A 20,533-nucleotide genomic window follows, 5' to 3' on the forward strand; every position below is an offset into this window, starting at 1 on the left:
TGCCTTTAGCCAGCGGGTGGTTGGTAGGTGGAACAGACTTCCATCTCTTGTCGTGGAAGTTGATAGCCTAAATAAGTTTAAGGCTCAGCTGGACAGGTATTTCGAACGAACAGATGGGTGAAGTGGAAGTGGTTATTTTTTATTTATTTATTTTACTTTATTTTTTTATTTAATTTTTTTTTTTTGGCTGGTGCTGCATAAGCTTGCTTTCTTGCATCAAATGCCTCTAGTAATGCTAATGCTAATGCTAAACCTGGCTCTAGGTGTGGAAGCCCATCTAACTGCTGTCAATATTAAAATAACTGCTGCTATAGAAAAATTATTAATTTATAAAGTTTCAAAGATTTGGTTTGTACAATGGTACAAACAATTTAAACAGACTTTTAAAGATACAGAATTCAAAATTGTAGCCAGACCCATGAGAAAACTTCTTACAGAGCTAAATAATTGCTCACTTCAATCCACCTTTAAGTTCCAAATAAACAATTTGGCTTACAACATTTCTTGCAAAGATTGCAATTCATCTTATCAAGTTTCCACACATTATACGCTCGATTTGAGGGTTAAGCAACACTCGGCATCTGTTTGGGCTGCCTGTTCTTCTGCTTTGGAATTAGCATTTCATGCTGTTAATGAAGGTCGCACAATATGCATTCTGTATACATTGTTACAAAAGAGAAGGGTAAAGACTATATAAAATGGCGCCTCTGTAGCCAGGTGGGCAGGAGCAGCAGTGCATAGCACACGCTTCTTGATTAGACCAGGGTTCAAGCCTGTGACCAAATACGGAGGATGTGGAAAGATCAGGGAATGATCACCGCAATCTCCAGAGCAATATGGCCTTAGTTGCTAATGTTCCTAAAAACCAAATAACGACGACTATATAAAATGGGTCATTAGTAAGTTTTTATTCAACGAAGCTAAAGGACTTAGCGTTCAACACAATTATACGAAGTTACTAATTGCTGAGACTCTTTAAATCAAACTACACCAAAACTAAATTAATGTCCGTTGCCCCTATCCTATCTCAAATTTGTGATCTTTTATATGCATGCACAATGAGAACAACTAATCCCTATGCTATAATTTCTGGTTTGCACACATTTCGCATTTCTATACTGTGATCATGACTAGTGTCAAAAAGCCCTGTCAGCTTAAGAAACACAAGTAAATTTTAAATTATAGGAAGTAAAGAAATTTTAATTTAAAATTGTTTATATCATTTTTGTAATCATTTCACTCAGTTTTATAAATTTACAAACTGTCTTCTTTCGCTCCTAGTTATTTGTTAGTAGTTTGGGGTTGGCTGGAGTTCCATTACCTTGATTCCGGATGGGTCGGATCATTAATGTTTCTTTGGATGTAAGAAAAATTTGTCAAATTTTTATTCATTTAAATTAGTTTTATATTCATTTTAAATTTGGAGAGTGGTGCTTGGAAGCATTCTGCAGACAACATAGAGGTATTTTTCCCTCATTTTATTACTAATTTACATACAACGTAGAACTTATTGAGCCTTGTAGCTCTGTCTGTTACTTACTCTTAAATCTGTATAAATAACAGGTTACTGAAGGCCAAAATTTTTAATATTATATACTGTTTGCAAAAATGGTAAATAAGAACAGAGGTGTTTTAAGAAATCTATGCTTTTATACATTTAATTTCTGTCTTAGAGACACTATAGTCACTTCAGTAACAAAAATTGATTTTTGGCCTTTGCAGATTGAGCTTAGTTATAACAGCAAAGATATTAAGAACAACAGCTAGTTGCTCAGTTGGTTGCTTTTAATATTTATAATTAAATATTAAAGTCAAAATATCTGTGAATACTTACTTGTCTTGTCCCCATTTCTCTGTCATATTTAGAAATCAACTCTAGAACTTCATCCTTAACTTCCTGTCTTTGCTGCTTTAGAGTAAAAATGCAATTGTTGAGGTAATTCAAATCTATAAAACACATAAAAAAATTAGAAGTGTACATTCTCAATTCGTCTCGTGTAATTGTGTACCTACCTGTTCGGGGATACTGGTTATAATCATTTTGGGTGGGAATAAAAGATCTGTACTGCTATTGTCTTGCTCATTCCAAAAATTCACAATCCTTCTCTATTTTGATTTTATTTCTAAGCTGGTTGATCACAACTTTCTCCCTTTTAGCTATCTGAATTTTTGATTATCCTAAGTCTACTTTCTTTCTCTGGTATTTTCTTCAAGAACATCCTCTTGACCTTGTTGAAAAGTTACCCTCCAAATAGCTATGCTGTATAGATATTAATGCCAAATCCAGATTAGTGTGACTCCTCTCTCTGTTCCACAATTCAGTGGGATTATGAGCTGAAGCATGTCTTATTTTTGCTTAAGCAGAAAAAAAAAAATAATTCCTTGAAAGTAACTTCATACTTCTCTCCTCCTGTATTTCTTCCCAGTTTTAGGAATTGGATTGATCATATTTGTCTGCTTAAAATCGCTCTTTGGCCTCCAACACCAATCTGACCTTCCAGTTTTTCCCATTTGATTTTAACATTTCAGGAGGCTAATGGATATTATCCTCCTGACACACACACACAGGATCCTTCTTCCCGTTTGGAGGCTTTTTTTTTTTTTTTTTTTCATTTTTCATCGTATCAGATAGCATCTGATACTGATGAAAGACGTAGATATTTTTAAGCACAAAAAACCAAGTTAATTAGTGAAAATAAGCAAGTGGGAAGATATAATCAGTGGAAAGGAGCAAATGTACAATTGTGGAAATATTGATGGTGGATAATATAAAATGGTATCTGTCTGGTAGGCATAGTCTGGCAAATATAATGTCAGGCAATTGTTTTTGGAAATGTGAATGTTGTCAAACCAAACTGAACCCTTTATGTTTAGCAATTCTTTCTAGATAGCATTAAATATCCACCAAATATTCATCCACTGTCAAAGGAAAGCCTACAGCCCACAAATTAATCAGACGACAAGGATAGCCTGTTATTGCCAACTGTTCAGCCATCTCTTTTTAATAATATCAGTATTAATAGTGACAAAATGATGTAAGGAAACAAACTTATAGAGCACCAGCAATAAAAAAAAATAATTTACCTACTTTGTTAGACTATTATCTTATGAAGTGAAAAGCAACAATTTAATGCACTATTCTGCTTTGCAGATCAACTCTCTTCTTCCAAGTAAACCCTTGAAGTCAATATAATACATCCTGCTATAGCCAAAGGATTTTTCTTTATCAACTCAAATCTGGCACCAGTTTTCAACACGATAGATTAAAAATTGTAAGATCTTTGGATATTATTAAGGAGTTTATGGCAAAACTGAGATAAAACCATGGCATTTTTCACACTATTACATATTAGGTAAGTAAACCCTTATCCATAATTATGAGAGCATTTTTGGATTCAGGGGCAGTCCCTCAAGACTGGAATTGTGAAAATGTATCCTCAATTCACAAAGGAGGAATCAAAAGGTGACATGAGTAATTACAGATCTGTTAGCTTAACCTCTATTCCAGGGAAAATAATGGGTCACTGGTTAAAGAAGTAATGCAGAACCATAGAGACAGGATAGCACTGTACGCAGCAGCCACAGCACGGATTTGTTAAGGGGCAATCTTGTCTACTCAATGTGACTGGATACCATGATACAGTAACAAAGGAACTGCATTAAAAAACAATTTTCATATCATATATGTATACAGGTGACCCCCCGCTTAACACTGATAATTCGTTCTGAAAAAACAGAGCGCTAAGTAAATCTGAGCTAAGCGAGCACCGCTTTTCCATAAGGTAACATATGTATTTGTAAGTTGCGGTCGGTGCCGTAGGATATTTCCTAATCAATAATAAACGGTAGTGAAAAGATGCACAAATGTCGGTCAAAATATTTAATATTCAAATATTTGTACATATAAAATATTCTGCATTACATACATATATAATTATGTGGTAACTACTTACATATCAAAATTAAACTTAAAATTCCAATTAAAATCATGAATTTAATTGATTTAATTTAATTGATGAAAATGAAAAATGTGTCAATTTTGGGTTGAACTTTGGCCCTCTTCCAAATAAACTAAAAGGGGTATTAATTTTAAATCCCCCGCAGCGTTACCACCCAACAATAAAGTTACCCGATCCTTCGCCACTTTGAAACCTGGTATGTTTTTTTCTTCTTTCAATATGAATGCCTAAAAAAAGTTATAAACTTGTTATAAACTTGTTGAGAAGTATAACACGTAATACCCCTCTTCAATAATTTTAACAAGTTCTTTTTTGAAAGTTTCAGCTCCTTGATCTGCACTTGCGGCTTCTCCCTAGATTTTAAATCTATTCAACCAGCCCTTACCAGTTTTAAATGGTTACACATTTTTTTTTTTTTTTTTTAGGTGAGTTTTCTTCAGGTCATCATATTGACTAATCTCTTTCTCTCTCTTTTTTTTAATAATATTTAACTTAACTGAATTCTGCACTGGATATTATCTTCAATAAAATTAGTTAGTCTTTCCATTTCAATCCTAATAGCCGGCCTAGCCCTAGTTGCTTGCAGTGGCAGTGGAACAGCTATCTTTCCCGCTGCTAAAATTAATTCTTTATTTTTTTATAATTGTTCTTACAGTTAAACTTGCAAGTCCTAAATTATGGCACACATCCACTTGTCGTTGACTAGAATCGATTCGCTTCAAAACATTTCATTTTCAAATTCAGTCTTTTTCTTACATTTATAGTCTTCGTACTGCATCCAGACGTTGTTGCTTTTTCATTCTTATCGCCATTATTAACTCTTCGAAAATGTAACTGCATTGGTTGCATTAATTACGATACAATGTTACAATGCAAATATTATAAGCAATATACTTGATCATTTTTTAAAATGTTGATCTCAGAACTACATAACAAGTCACTGTACTGCAATTAAATTAGCGTGTGAGAAAATTTCACTGAGCATGGGAAAATTTCTCAAGTCGGCATGGGAAACGTTTTAATGCTGTTTTGCTATTCATTTTCAAGCTATCGACTCCATCAAATGAAACGATTTCGTTAAATATGCCAAAAATGCAATCTGTAAAAGAGCGTTATAGTAATCTGTGACAGCGTTATAGTCAGATACGGGTTATAATATAAGAACTGCATTATAGCGAATCAGTGTAAAGCAAACCGCATTATAATGGGGGCCTGCTGTATTTCAGGAAAGCTTTTGATACTGTTGCACATGGAAGACTGCTATACAAACTGGAACAGTGTGGCATTAAGGGCAAGTTATTGCTATGGATAAAGGAATGGTTGAGTGGTTATTATTGGACACTGTTCTCAGTGGACTACTGTTATTAGTGATGTTTTCCAGGGTTTAGTGCTTGGCCTATTGTTGTTTTCTATATTTTTAATGATATTGAAGAAGGTGTGTATCAGGCTTAATGTCTAAGTTTGCAGATGATACAAAGGTTGGCAAGGTGGTTAATGACAATAATGACAGTATGCTACTGCAACAAGATCTAGAAAAATTAGGCCAATGGACTGATAAATGAAGTTTAACATTGACAAATGCAAGGTACTGTGTATAGGTAGCAGTAATTCCAGATTAACATACTATATGGTAATACACTCAGGTTAATGGAAAATAAAAATGACCTGAGGGCAACTGTGCAGTCAGATATGACGTTCTCTGAATGGTGCAGATAGGCTGCCAGGCCAGCTCATGGGGTTTTGTTAATTATATACAGGAAATTTTAAAGCAGGGATAATGATGTGATTATCCCATTGTATAAGGCAATGGTTTAGCCACATCTCGAGTACTGCATACAGGTCTGGAGGCCTCATTTTAGGAAGGGTGTGGATATGTTGAAACGGATAGAGAGAAGGGCAAAGAGATTGGTGAGGAAAACAAAAAATTTCTTCAAAAAACATAAGGTGATCTTAAGAAAGGCTTCAGCTCTGCAAATTGCAATGTCAGGCAACTAGGCCTTGTGAGATTATTTGATTGAGGTGTTTAAGGCTTTGAATGGATTGAGCAAGCTGAATGCTGATGGCTTCCTTCTCTTTCTCAGACTACACACGAGGGGGGGGCATAAATTCAAATTGAGGAAGGATATATGTGTGGGACTTTGTCTTCAGCCAGTAGGTTGTTGATTATTGGAATATAATTCCATTTGTTGCTGTAGAAGTGGGTAGTTTGAATAAATTCAAGGAAGAACAAGACAAACTATTAGAGGGGATGGAAAGGTGATGTGGGATTTTTTTTTTTTTTTGGCTGATGCTGTATAAGCTTGTATCACTTCCCACTACTAATACTATTACCACAACTATTCTTGAATAAGTGTTTTCATAATCCAGTGCAACAGTTAACAATGGACACTGCAATTTATTTTTTTGTTAGTGTAGAAGCTTGATCATGCATTGTGTGTAACATGCCTAGTACCCTGGGACTACATCCAGCCCTACAAGGTATTATCGAGGAAATGAGTATCTGATATTAATTGGAATTTAAATAGTTTTCAATTACGAGATCATGTAATAGAATAAAACACATTATCACTTTTGGTTGACTTACACTGGTTTTACAAGTTGTTTTGAGTATTATGTCATGGCAGTAGATGAATGAGTGTTTTAACCTATTTAATATGGCTAGATCGTAGGTATAGCTTAGCTTAATTTTTCAGCACTCACCTCATAGTAATCCGCTTAGTTGGTGGAAAGTTTTACCACCAACATAGTGGTTATGAGATTCTAATAACTTACAGGATTTATAAATTTAAAAACTAAGTTATGGGCTTTAAAAATTTTTCTAAGAAAGGAAAGTGCACCTTTCCATTCTATGGTTGTCTAATTAAAATAAATTAAATGAAGAGAGATAAAAGAGAGATTTATTTACATGTTAATAATGTCATAGATTTCCAGAGACGTTGGTTTTCATTTTAAGCAGTATTTCCAAGATAAACTGAGTCTAGCATTTTTGCATGATTGATTTATGTAATTTAGTAGGTATTTCTTTAAAAAATTACATTTTAGTGTTTATTTCTTAATTAATTTAATTAAATTAAATTGTAATTTGTAAATTTTATTCTTGGTGATAAGCTTTCTAATTTATATCCACAATATCACCTTTATGGTTATCCAAATTTTTTACATTTTGTTAAAAAAAAAAAAGGACAAAAAAACTTTTGGTGCTTACAGTTGGATGATCCTGCTGTATATTTATAAATGGCACGTGCACACACACACACACACACTGAACTCATTTATCCATATTAAACAGGCTCTTGATATTTTAAGGAGTCCTTATGTGCTGTGATGTAATGACTAGATCGTAGGTATAGCTTAGTTTAATTTTTCAGCACTCACCTCATAGTAATCCGCTTAGTTGGTGGAAAGTTTTACCACATACATAGTGGTTATGAGATTCTAATAACTTATGGGGTTTATAAATTTAAAAACTAAGTTATGGGCTTTAAAAATTTTTCTAAGAAAAGAAAGTGCACCTTCCATTCTATGGTTATCTAATTAAAATAAATTAAACGAAGAGAGATAATAAAAAGGTAATATGTAAATATAATTTGTTAATGTAGTTTTACACTTTTCTCAGAAAAGCATTAGTTATAGTAAAAAAGAAGTTTTACCATTACCTCTCTAAATGATAATTCACGTGCGCAATGTTCTTCCTGTAGTTGCTTTAACTGCTGCTGCATCATATCAATTTCTGCCTGCAGCTGGACCACATGAATATCACAGATCTTCATGTTTTCATCTCTTTCTCTTGTGGTAGCATCACTGAATTAAAAAACACAGCTTTACGCTTCTTTAATTTTTTTTAATTATATTTATAAATTTTTTCATAAATATAATTAAATTTATATTTATTTATAAATAAATATAAATGATATTTATAAATTTGAGAAAATTTATAAATATCATCCTAGCCAGTGGTGTTCAACCCTATTGCAAACAATTTTCCATTTTCAGAGTGTCATTGCACCACCATATTTTCCATGTAGAAGAATACATCTCTATAATTAAATAGAATACAATTTTAAAGCTTGGTTGGATTGTTGTGAATATGTAATGTAACAACTAAGGTTCTGAGGTGTCAGTATATTACAAGGCAATGGTCAGGCCACACCTAGAGTACTGTGTACAGGTCTGGAAGCCTCATTTTAGGAAGGATGTAGAGTTGCTAGAACAAGTACAAAGAAGGGCAACAAGATTGGTGAGGGAGAACAAAGGGGTGCTCTTACCAAGAAAGGCTTAAGTTCTGCAAATGCAGTGCCTGGAGAGTAGGCACCTGTGAGGTGATCTGCTTGAGGTGTATAAGGCCTTGAATGGGTTGAGCAAGCTGAATGCTGATGGGATTCTTCCTCTTGCTCAGACTAAGAACCTGAGGGGGCACAGTTTCAAATTGAAGAAAGATAGTTGTAGAATAGATGTGCAGAAATTTGCCTTTAGCCAGCAGGTAGTTAATTGGTGGAACAGGCTTCCATCTTTTGTTGTGGAAGCTAATAGCCTAAATAAATTTAAGGCTGAGAGTGTCATTTGGAACGAATGGAGGGGTGAAATGGGAGGGTTTTTTTTTTTTTTGGCTGATGCTGCATTACCTGCATTTTTTTTTTTTTGGCTGATGCTTGCTTTCTTGCATCGTATGCCTCTACTAATGCTAATGCTAATGCTATAATGTATACAGTGCCTATAAATTGCACATATTCCTGCTTAACACAGCCAGAACTAGGCAATCCTCCGCCTGGGACAAAAATGTCATAAGTATGCCCCCATTATATGCAGGTAGTCAATCTTTCAGTGGCATAGCTAGGGTCGTTAACACCCGGGGGGCAACATGTCTTCCTGGCACCCTTGATTGTGATAGATAATTCCTTCAGTTTGCACCCCTAAAGCTCAGTGCCCAGGGAAAATTTCTCCCTCTGCACCCCCCTTGCTAAGCCTCTGAAAAATTTATGAATTTATAAAAATTACCATTGCAACGGTCCACGATTTGCATATATTTATTAATAAAATAATTTAAATAATACAATGAATATAACAAAACAAAAATATCAAAGAAAAAAACTTACAAATATTTGTTTATATATACAGAGAATTTAATTCTATATAAACTACAAAGAAATTAGAAAACCAGATAGTTTGTTTATATATCTAAATAAAATCATAGAAACAAAATATTGCAAAATATAGTACTTTTAACATTATAACATAAACTAAAAATATACAATGAAGGTGTATTATTTTAATTGAATTTTTCTCACTTTAAAGGATTTTTCACGAGATGCTATTGTTACAGGCAGGGTAAGAAAAATTCATAGTGATATTTAGATAAGATTCTCTTAGACAAAAAATACTCATGAATGAATTGGAGAAGTTGTAAAGATTTTATATTACAGATTTTATATCCTGCAAAATTGATAAAACATGATTTTTCAAATATTTGTTGAAATATTTGAAAAATATTTCAACAAATATTTGAAATGTGAACTGATATGTGAAAAATTTTGTTTGTCCTCCAGTGTTTAGTACTGGAGGACAAACCAAAAAGCTCAGAGGTGTGACATCACAAAACGGGCCATACTTTATAGAAATTTGTAATTGGAGTTTCTCTGCTATTTTTGAAATTTGTAAAATTCTCACAAAATCTTCTGGAATCATAAGTAGCACATGCAAAGATAATGCAGTGTTTCTTTTAATAAAATTTTTATTTTAAGCAAAGAACACAAGTTGACCAGAAGCTATTATCTGTGTCGGGAATACGCCTTAATCTTTTTACTGGCTATAGAAAACAGTTGACTAGCACGACTTCTCAGTATGTGGGATAGGTGGCTGCATACGCTTTATGTTCCACTCACATTATGGAACGCGTGCTTTCTAATTGCTTAAATTGCATAAAGGCCAGAGGTGAAACAAAGCATATAAAGTTAAGTCTCTCGTAATCTGTACATTATATGGAAATTTTCTTCATTCTACAGAAACTTTTAAATGTAATTACCAAAAGGAATTCAAAAAATTCGCTATAAAGAAGTTTGTTAAACACAGGTCTGACTGTAATTAAATCAAAAATGATGCAATTTTAAAATATAACTGGTCTAATGCACCCTTAAAATGCTGCACCTGGGGCTGGTGCCCCATTCTAGTTCCGGCTCTGCTGCTTAATTTTTCTTTCTTGAAAAGCCTGAGTTTCTGGAGGAAAATACAAATCCCACATAACTCTCACTTGAGACTGATTATGTTGGCTATTGCTTTAATTAACCATTAAAGTTCATCCCATCCTGAAAGGAAGTATTTCCCAACTTTAGCTAATAACAAGATTCAACCTGGGCCTTTCCCACTCTTTATAACAATGAGAAGTGACACTATCCATCCGCTACCAGTGAAGGTAAATTTTTACTGCACTACATCATCACTTTCATTCATTTGCAAAGAATATAGTATGTCTCCAGGCAGTTTGTCTCAGAAGGCTGCATTTTGAAGTATAAAGAATGGTAATGCTAAATAAAAGTTATAGGATACAAATAAATCCCATTTAAAATAATTTTGATTGGCAAAATGTTATAACCAATAGACAATATTAACCTAATTATAACTACTATAGGCGCCTCTGTAGCCAGGTGGGCAGGAGCAGCAGTGCGTAGCACACACTTCTTGATTAGACCGGTTCGAGCCCGTGCCCACCAAATAGGGAGGATGCGGAAAGGTCAGGGAATGACCGCATATCCCCGGAGCATATGGCCTTAGTTGCTAATGCTCCTAAAAAAAACCAAATAACAATAACATAATAACTACTATATAAAATTATCATAGAAAAAAAAATTTAATATATGAGGTAATTTCAGAAGCTTTCTATACATACTAGAGACAAATAATTCAAGAGAAACTATATGGCATCACAACTTGCATCCATCTGTACTCAATGTAATTACTCAAGATTGATGCACTTCTCTTAGTGATGAGATAGACAATCAGAGTGCTGTAATTATCTTGCTCAAACAGCATAATAATCCTCTGACAGACATGCTAGTGACACCTGCAGATTCACTTTGGTCACCTTACTGGCTCCTTCATGCAGCTGAACAAAAGTGATCACATAGGGACAGATCTGGGGAATAATGATGGTGTCCTGAAGGTAAATTATACTTTGTTCCAATGGTTCATGTTGTTCTGGCACAATGCAGGTTGCAATTTATCTAATACATTCCATTAACTCTCAAGCTACGTGGCAGGACACAACCAAGCCTGAATAGGAGTGTCTGCTGCATCTTCTCATCTGAAATTAATACCATTCACCTTCTATTATGCAATGGAATTTGGATTCCTAAGCCTTGATTCAACACAATTGTGACAATCATGGAGTTTCCCCTAATACATGAAACTCATCCACACTGTCCAAGTAGCTATAGTCACAAAACCCACTCGTGTTTTGTTACAATGTATAGTAAAACAGTCATTTTAGAAGTTTTCTGCACACGCACGCACGCACGCACGCACGCACGCACGCACGCACGCACGCACGCACGCACGCACGCACGCACGCACGCACGCACGCACGCACGCACGCACACGCACACGCACACGCACACACACACACACACACACACACACACACACACACACACACACACACACACACTGGACAGTCAATAATATTACCACATCTGTTGGGAGTTATACAAATTATTATATGCTGTTGCTGTCACACTTTACATTCCACATTCATAGTTGATACCAAAAATCTCCTCAACTATAATAATAATCCACAAAAGAGGAGTAGAAGCACCACAAATGGTGCTGAAAATTGTGGTTTCACAGAATTACATTTTTTAGCCCAAAATATAAATGGTTCTCACTGATCTATTTTTATTTCTTTGTGATAAATAAAAACAAATACTATTTGCTACTGTGTTGCAATTTTTTAAAAATATGATGCAGTTGAGGGAAATTTTTTTATTTTTTTTATTTAAAAACTTGCAAAATAAAGTGCTGCAATCCATTTTCTAAAAATGGAGTGCAGCAATCACTAAAAATGCTCAGTTAGGTTAAAAACTTTTCTTTTTAATAATAAGATATTTTATTTGTATAGTACACAGAAAAGTGACAATGTTATGCCACTGGGAAAAAACAGATTAAACAAACAAGTTTAGTTAAAATTAATTTAATAAACTAGGTTAGGAACAAAAAGCAAAAGTAATAAACACGAAAGCTTTTGGACGGGACACGTCCTTCTTCAGTTGTGACTGTGACCGTTATTGTAAAAATACAGAATATCATGTGTGTGCCATAGTGGTCATGTGTGGTGAAAATTGCATGCTACAGGTGCTTGCAACAATTACTGGTTGAAGTGGAGGCTTGTGGTTGTAGTTGTAATACTTGGGAATGCTCTGAGCACCAATGTTTGTCGGCTAGGAGGATGGTTGCCTCAGTGATGAGGTTGTTGCGACATCCTCTGTTCCAGTTAAAGGAACCGCTGCAATGTGGAGCGATTCCAACTAGACACGGTGACGGTAGTGGTGGGATCGGTCAATGATCTCAATGTCGCAGCATGGATCGATGTGTGCTGACTAGACCAGAAGTGCTCAGCAATCGCTGAGTGATCCACGTCTGCCGAACGTATGGCTTTCTCATGCTCAGAGACCCAATTACTGAGTCTTCTGCCAGTTTCCCCAACGTAGCAGCGAGTGCAATCACGGCAGGAAATAAAGTACGCTAATCCACTCTGTGGTGGGGGGGGAACTGATGTCTTAACCCTCGAAACAAGGGACCACACTTTCTTCATGGAAGTTGTAAACACTTTATCCCATTAACCTGTAAGACCCTAAAATTTGTTGTAACAGGTTCGGGTAGTACAGGATAAATGTGGTGGGGTCATCACTGCATGGGGCCCTGTGGTTAGCAACATGGTCACAGGCCTGTAGGTTGCATCTATCCAGGGCACTGGTAGGGTATCCGCACTTTGCCAGATCTGCCTTAATCTTAATAATCTCAGTGTGCCTCTTATCCTCAGAACTGTCCAGGCATGGGTTAGTAGGGCTCACGCTGTGGCTGTATGCATGTGCTGACCAGTAGTTGGTGAATTGGCCAGCACACATCGGCTTGTGGAAGACTGAAGTCTTTAAATGCGAACTCTCATGCCAGACAAGGGTATCCAAGAAAGGAAGGGCATTGTCCGACTGCGGTTCAATGGTGAATTGAATGAAGGGTGACAGAGAGTTGAAGTGGACTAAGAGCCAGTCTCCCGACTCCCGAGGAATGACCACGAACACATCATCAACGTAGTGGTACCAAAAGGCTATGGGATCTGGCAAACTCACAAACATGCGACTCTTCAGCTCCTCCACTGTAATGTTTGCTGACTGAACTAACCGATGAACTCATGGCTCTACCATGTATTTGGCGGTAAATGGACTCACCAAACATAATGGCACCACCGATCAGGCACAATCTAAGGGTGGTGCAAATGTCGTCAGCAGTAAAGATCTCTACTGCTCAGGGTCTGGTCATTGTCTAGAAGCTTCTTTGCACATGTGATGGCTAGTTGGACTGGGATTGAAGTGAAAAGAGATACCACATCAAACAAGGCCATCACCTGATCATTTGAAATGGATAGACTGTTAACTCAGTCCAAGAATTCCCCACTATTTGAAATGGGATAGGCAGTCTTGCCCACCAGATTAGTAGGGCCCGAAAGCCCTATCACCTCTACAAGACACCACCATCTAGGAAGCCGTGCTCCCCCCCCATCAGAATTCGAGCGATGGGAGTCCAAAGTGAACGGCCTTATCTACAGCTGGTTTCAATCGGGAAAGATCACCGAGTCCGTACATTGGCACCTACATGGTTCCAGGTGCCAAATTCCATAGTTCTACCTTTGCGAACTATCATCTCCTGTTGTGGTTCCCCGACATATGAACTATCCAAGTTCATTTCCGGTCTACTCCTCGCCCCTGGTGAGCAAGACTGCCCATACCATTTCAAACAGTGGGGAATTCTTGGACTGAGTTAACAGTCAGACGATCAGGTGATGGCCTCATTTGATGTGGCGTCTCTCTTCACTTCAAACCCAGTCCAACTAGCCATCACATGTGTAAAGGAGCTTCTAGACAATAACCAGATCCTGCGCAGCAGATCTTCTGTAACTGCTGACGACATTTGCACTGCACTTATATTGTGCTTGACTGGTGGTGGTGGTGGTGCCGCTATATCTGGTGAGTCTATTTACCGGCAAATACACAGTAAAGCCATGGGTTCATCGGTTAGTTCAGTCACGGAAAACATTACAATGGAGGAGCTGGAGAGTTGTGGGTTTGCCAGATCCCATAGCCTTTTGGTGCTGCTATGTGAACAATGTGTTCATGGTCATTCTTCAGGAGTTGGGAGACCGGCTCTTACGTCACCTCAACTCTCTGTCGCCCTTCATTCAATTTACCACTGAACTGGAGTCGGGCAATGCCTTTTCTTTCTTGTATACCCTTGTCTGGCATGAGAGTTGATGTTTAAAGACTTCAGTCTTCCGCAAGCCGAAGTGTGCTGGCCAATTCACCAACTACCAGTCAGCCCATGCACGCAGCCATCTTCTTGGCACTGCTAAGCCCTACTAACCTGTGCCTGGACCCACTCCAGTTCTGAGGATGAGAAGCACACTGAGATTACTAAGGTTAAGGCAGATCTGGCAAAGTGCAGATACCCTACCAGTGCCCTGGATAGATGCAACCCACAGTCCCGTGACCACATTGCCAACCGCAGGGCCCCACGCAGTGATGCCCCCACCTCGACTGCATTTATCCTGTACTACCCGAACCTGTTACAACAAATTTCTAGGGTCTTACAGGTTCATGGGATAAAGTGTTTACAACTTCCAGGAAGAAAGTTGCAGTCGTCCCTCGTTTCGAGGGTTAAGACACCAGTTCCCCTTCCCTACTGCAGAGTAGATCATTGTACCATATTTCCTGCCGTGATAGCATTCGCTGCTATGTTGGGGAAACTGGCAGAAGACTCAGTAATCGGGTCTCTGAGCACGAGAAAGTCATACGTTCGTCAGACGGCGCCTCCGTAGCCAGGTGGGAAGGAGCAGCAGTGCGTAGCACACGCTTCTTGATTAGACCGGGGTTCGAGCCCGTCACCACCAAATACGGAGGATGCGGAAAGGTCAAGGGAATGACCACCGCATATCACGGAGCAATATGGCCTTAGTTGCTAATGCTCCTGAAAATCAAATAACAAACAAACAAACGTTCGCCAGACGTGGATCACTCAGCAATTGCTGAGCACTTCTGGTCTAGCCAGCAAAACATCTGTCCACGGCGTGATGTCGAGATTATTGACTGATCCCACCACTACTATCACCATGTCTGGTTGGAATCTCTTCACATCTCGTGTTGTAGCGGTTCCTTTAACCAGAATAGAGGATGTCACATCAACCCCATCACTGAGGCAACCATCCTCCTAGCTGACAAACGTTGGTGCTCAGAGCATTCCCAAGTATTGCAGCTACAACTGCAAGCCTCCACTTCAACCAGCTAATTGTTGCAAGCACCTATAGCACACGATTCTTTCAAATATAGGTGGCACTGAACATATTAATAAACAAACAGGTAATAATAATTCATGCGTTATGTTTTTAGAAAGCAACAACTTTTATGGGTGAACTGAAAACATTTTGTTTCTGTGCATCTGCCATACTGCACATTCATTCCTTCAATCAGTGCATGGCAACAAACACAATATCTAATGTCATGTGGATGGCTAATATGATACTGATATATATGAAAAAAAGAAATAATTTCTGGATTCATATTTTTCTGATGTTAAAGAAATTTGGAATGGCTCAACAATTCTTTTTTCAATTCAATTGACTTGGATTCTATAAAGCCTCTGAATATTGCAGAAGGTATACTTGTGTATGCTTTACTATATTGCTAGGATTGCTTCCTATAGATCTGCAATGGTCCATGGTGGGGGGATCCAAATGTTGGATCTGTCAATCTACATAATCCCAGAGATGTTCTATGGGATTCATATCCAGCAAATTCACCATCCAAGGTAACACATGGACGTCATTTTCATTGTTCCTGGAACCACTCTTGAATGATAACAGCACAGGGCACATTATCATGCTGGAACACACCTGTGCCATCTGGAAAAAAAAGTTACCATTCAAAGTGTGGTCTAGGAATATGAGGGCTTCAAGAGATTCCAGAAAAACATTCCCCATACCAAAACACTGCCACCACCTGCCAGTTTCTGTTGAACCACGGCATCAGAGTGATTCCTCTCCACAGTTTGTCACCATATCCTCCATCTACTGTCTCTATGGCAGAACAGGAAATGTGACTCATCAGAAAAGGCATATTTTTTCCAGTTGTCAATGGTCCAATGATGCCATTCAGATGTAAACTTTAGGCATCATTGGCAACGGATGGTTGCAAGCAGGAACACCTTGAATGGGTTCTGTTTTCTGTCTATTGCCTTGCACAAGGTGAGACAGCACCACATGACTTATTTACTTTCAGTTTCAACAATTTCTCTATCAGGTTATCACCAAATCATTTGGCTCCCAGTTAAAGTTAGGTATATTTATTTACACACAAAATATTTATTCAGTTTGTCAGCAACCTGAACAAGATCATCAATAGTTATGCCATATACAATGAACTGATGTGGTTCATCCCTATCCCCTCTAGTGTTTGCATAAAGCAAAGAATTCTTTTCCATTTTACACTCTTAGCCAAAAAAGACTTTTCATATACTGCCTTAGCCTATCTAACCTCTGAATAATTTGAGTACACACTAGTTTGTACTTACTCACCATGATATGATAATTTATAATCACCTCATGCATATTTCTTCTCTGACCACTAAGCTCATCAGTTCACCTGACATCCATTTTGGTCTAAGTTTTCATCCTATCCCTTAGTTGGTAAAAAATATCTAATGGCTTTTATGATTACCTCTCTGAACACTTGCCATTTGGCATTTACATTTTTTAATAACAATTTGATCCCAGCAAAAAGGCTTTAAAAGATGTTTGAGGCCATTATAATCACCTTTGCAGAAACAAAACTCCTTCCCTTTTCTCTTGACAGTATTTCTCTGAACAAATCCAAAATCAATACACTATGATCAGTGCAACCTTAAGGTTCCTTTACTCGAAGATTCTTAATACATTATTAATCATTACTAATATGAAGAATATTGCTTTCTCTTGTTAGCTCTCTAATATGCTAGTTATTACAACAGTAATTATCATGAGTTGGCATCTCTCTGAGTAGCATGAGAATTAAAATTGAGTTTCCATCTTGTAGGCATTAACAAACTGATTAAAGATGATGGATCTTTTATAGGTGAAGGGGTGGCAGCTGTTGTAATGAAGAAGCATTCCAGTGTTGGTGGCCTTTCTGTATATGCTGAATTGAATTTTGTTCACAACCCGTGTGAGGGTGAAATTTAAAAAATGTAATGATTTTGTTTCAGTATTTTCAGATTCTAGAGTGTAGCTTAATCTTGCATGGATATTATTTAAGTTTTGTAGGATGTCCTGTATGGTCTCCGCATCTGTGATGCAAAGTATATCGTCCAGATATCTACCATAATAGGTGATCTGTGGAAGAAAGGGAGTTAAATGTATTGTTTCGATATTGGTAAGGTATATTTCTGCAAGTACACCACTTCGATTTAACCCCATGGGTAGGCCAAAAACTGTTTGAAGACTGTTTGATATAACTGGTTTCAATTAAAAGTTTTATCAGCTCGAATATAGCAGTAACTGGGGGGGGGGGGAGATATTTGTTTAGCATGTCCCAGACAATGTCCAGGGTGTATGCAATGTTCACGTTGGTGTATAAAGTGGTGACATCTAGGGAAAATAGGTTCTCATTATCTTTAATTGTTCTATCTTTTAGGATGTTAAATAGCGATTCGTAGTTTTTTATTCCAAATTTTATGGTTTTTCTGAATGGTCTGACTATATTATATATGTGGGAAGCTAACGCTGAGAATGTAGAATGTTTGTATGAAACGATGGGACCAATCCCAAGTCCAATCCTCTTCCATATTCCAATTAAATTACTTAGTCTACAGTGTATCTTGCAAGGATTGCAAGGATTGCAACTCCTCATACCAGGGATCCACTCATACACTCAATACGAGATGGAGACAATATTCAACATCTGTCCTCTCATCCCGCTCCTCAGCTTCAGAACTCACATTCCATGCGATCAATGAAGGCCACACCTTTCTATTCAACGAAGCAAAAATTCTCAGTATCCAACATGATTACACCAAACTATTAATTTCTGAGACACTTGAACTTAAATTACATAAAAATTCAGTCAATGTATGTCGCCTCTACCCCATCTCAGATTCATGGTCCTTCATGCACATCCACCAGGATTGCAACTAATCTCCATGCTATAAAATTCCCTCGCAATACGCACGGTTTCACTTTCCTGTGATCATGACTCTGGTTGAAAAGCCCCGTCCACTTCAGGAAAGTAACAAAATTCTTTAGTCTCTTAATTTTAGAGGATTCTTATTGTTTTTTGTTTAATATTAGTTTTTAAAGTATTAACAGTATGGAGCCACTATGTATTTATTTGGTCTCAAAGCATTTAAATTGTTTTTAAAATACGGATGTATTGTATTCTCTTGCTCAAGGATTGGGGTGGTGATTCGACGTATTTTGGGGTCCATGGGTCTCTGATTCCATGGTACATTGGATCACTGATCTTATCTACGAGGGAGTGGAATACATGTAATCGATTTGTATAGTTATTCAAGCACCGAAGTGTTCTACAAGACATCACAGGGGTAATTCTTCCATTTCTAAACCAATTTACTTATAACGTAGAACGTATTGAGCCTTTGCTGTTCTCTTACCTATTAATTAAATTGTTTGATATTCTACTGCATTTCACACTATTGCATTGTGGCAATTTCAAAATAACTATAGATTTTTCACAATTGTATCCCTTTACACTGTTAAAATAATGGATGGAATTGAAAAGTGCATCGTTTTACACTATGCCTAGCTTTTGAAAAAAAAAAAAAAAAAAAGCTAGAAAGGTGTAAAAACTGCAGTCAAGTGTATATCCCAAGGCAATTGCTGGAGTAATTTTTTATTTATAAGGCCAATGGAAGGTTAAATGTTACTCTAAATTTTGCTGATTTTTGTGTACGAGGTTGGGTGGTTCAAAAAATGGTATTGCCCAGAAGTAGTTGTGATAGAAGGGTAAAACAAGCACCACATATTACACTTTTTCAACATAGTCACCAGACAAAATGACACATTTTTGCCACCAGTTTGTAGAAGTCCTCTGACTGTCCTTCAAACCATGACTTGAGAGCAAAAATCACCTCCTCCTCATCAGCAGCAGCAGCAAAGTTTTTCCACAAAGAAAGGACTTCACAGCAGGAAAGAGAAAAAATTCTGAGGGAGCAAGGTCGGGGGGAATAAGCAGGATGCAGCAATATTTCAAACCCACATTCATGGGCATACCTCATGCAGCATGTGAAGAATGTGCAAGAACATTATTGCGGAGCAGGTGCACACCTTTTGACAGCTTTCCCCATTTTTTTTTTATAGCATGATGTAGCTTTATGAGGAGGTTGGAATAATATTTTGCCATCACAGTACAGCCCTGTTGAAGGTAATCTGTTAGTACAGTCAGTCCTCGTATAACACGTGTTCACACTACATGAATTCGATCATACACGATTTATAAATAGGGGAACGATATCTTATCTAACACGAACCGAATTTGCTTATGCACGATTCGCCTTTGTGTTTACAAGAAATGGCAGTCGAACGCAGAATCACCCCAACCGAACGCAGCATGATAGGAATGAAGAGAAGATTCTGAAAATGTATTTGTGTTTTACATCAGTGAAGGGGAAACACATTTCACCATAATAACGTAAAAACCAACACAATTCCAGCTATTGGTATAATCGCAAATGCAATTAGATCGAGTTTACTACCAGTTTATAACAGATTCCACTAGCAGAAACGCAACTGGAAATTGTTTTTATTGTTTTATGGTAGTAACCCCTAGAAATGTGCTTTAGTAAAATGTGAGGTGTTAATAGTGTATCTCTGCCTTTACGGTGTTGTTTATTCAGTTGCTACACGCGCACAGCTTTGTTTATGTGTATCAAGCTTGCCTCCTCGTTTTGTAATTGTGCTTTATTCTCTAAAAATTAGTAAAATACTTAAAAGGTGTGAAAAGGAAGCGTCCTTGTGATGACACTACAGATTCAGAGAGAAAAAGAAAAGCAATGGGACTGGGTCAAAAATTCTTACCCGGGAAAATTTATAGTGGCCTCATACTATGGTTTATGGCCAAAATCACACTGGCCTCCGGGGTTTCCCCAGTAAGGCTTATGGCCAGTCCACTTCTGTCGATAGAGAAAAAATATGAAATTGTGAAACACTTTGAGCGAAATGGAAGACCATGTGATATTGCACGTGCTACAGGCCTAAATGAGGCCTGTAGCATGTTTTGAACGAACAGAGGGGTGAAGTGGAAGTGGGTTTTTTTTTTTTTTTTTTTTGG

General features: G+C 37.3%; 1 protein-coding gene across 1 annotated transcript in view; it reads right to left on the minus strand.

Moving 5' to 3' along the window:
- Window positions 1-20,533, minus strand: part of LOC150089125 (dynein regulatory complex subunit 10-like) — an 80,272-nt gene that overhangs the window by 13,594 nt on the left and 46,145 nt on the right. The window contains exons 5-6 of the mRNA XM_090388392.1: window positions 7,616-7,760; window positions 1,835-1,909 (exon numbers count right to left, since the gene is read on the minus strand). Of these exons, the coding sequence (XP_090244518.1) occupies window positions 1,835-1,909; window positions 7,616-7,760 (220 nt within the window). The remainder of the gene's footprint in view (window positions 1-1,834; window positions 1,910-7,615; window positions 7,761-20,533) is intronic.

The sequence above is a fragment of the Mastigoproctus giganteus genome, chromosome 2 (assembly GCF_048544385.1).
Source record: "Mastigoproctus giganteus isolate SK-2022 chromosome 2, ASM4854438v1, whole genome shotgun sequence".
Lineage (NCBI taxonomy): Eukaryota > Metazoa > Arthropoda > Arachnida > Uropygi > Thelyphonidae > Mastigoproctus > Mastigoproctus giganteus.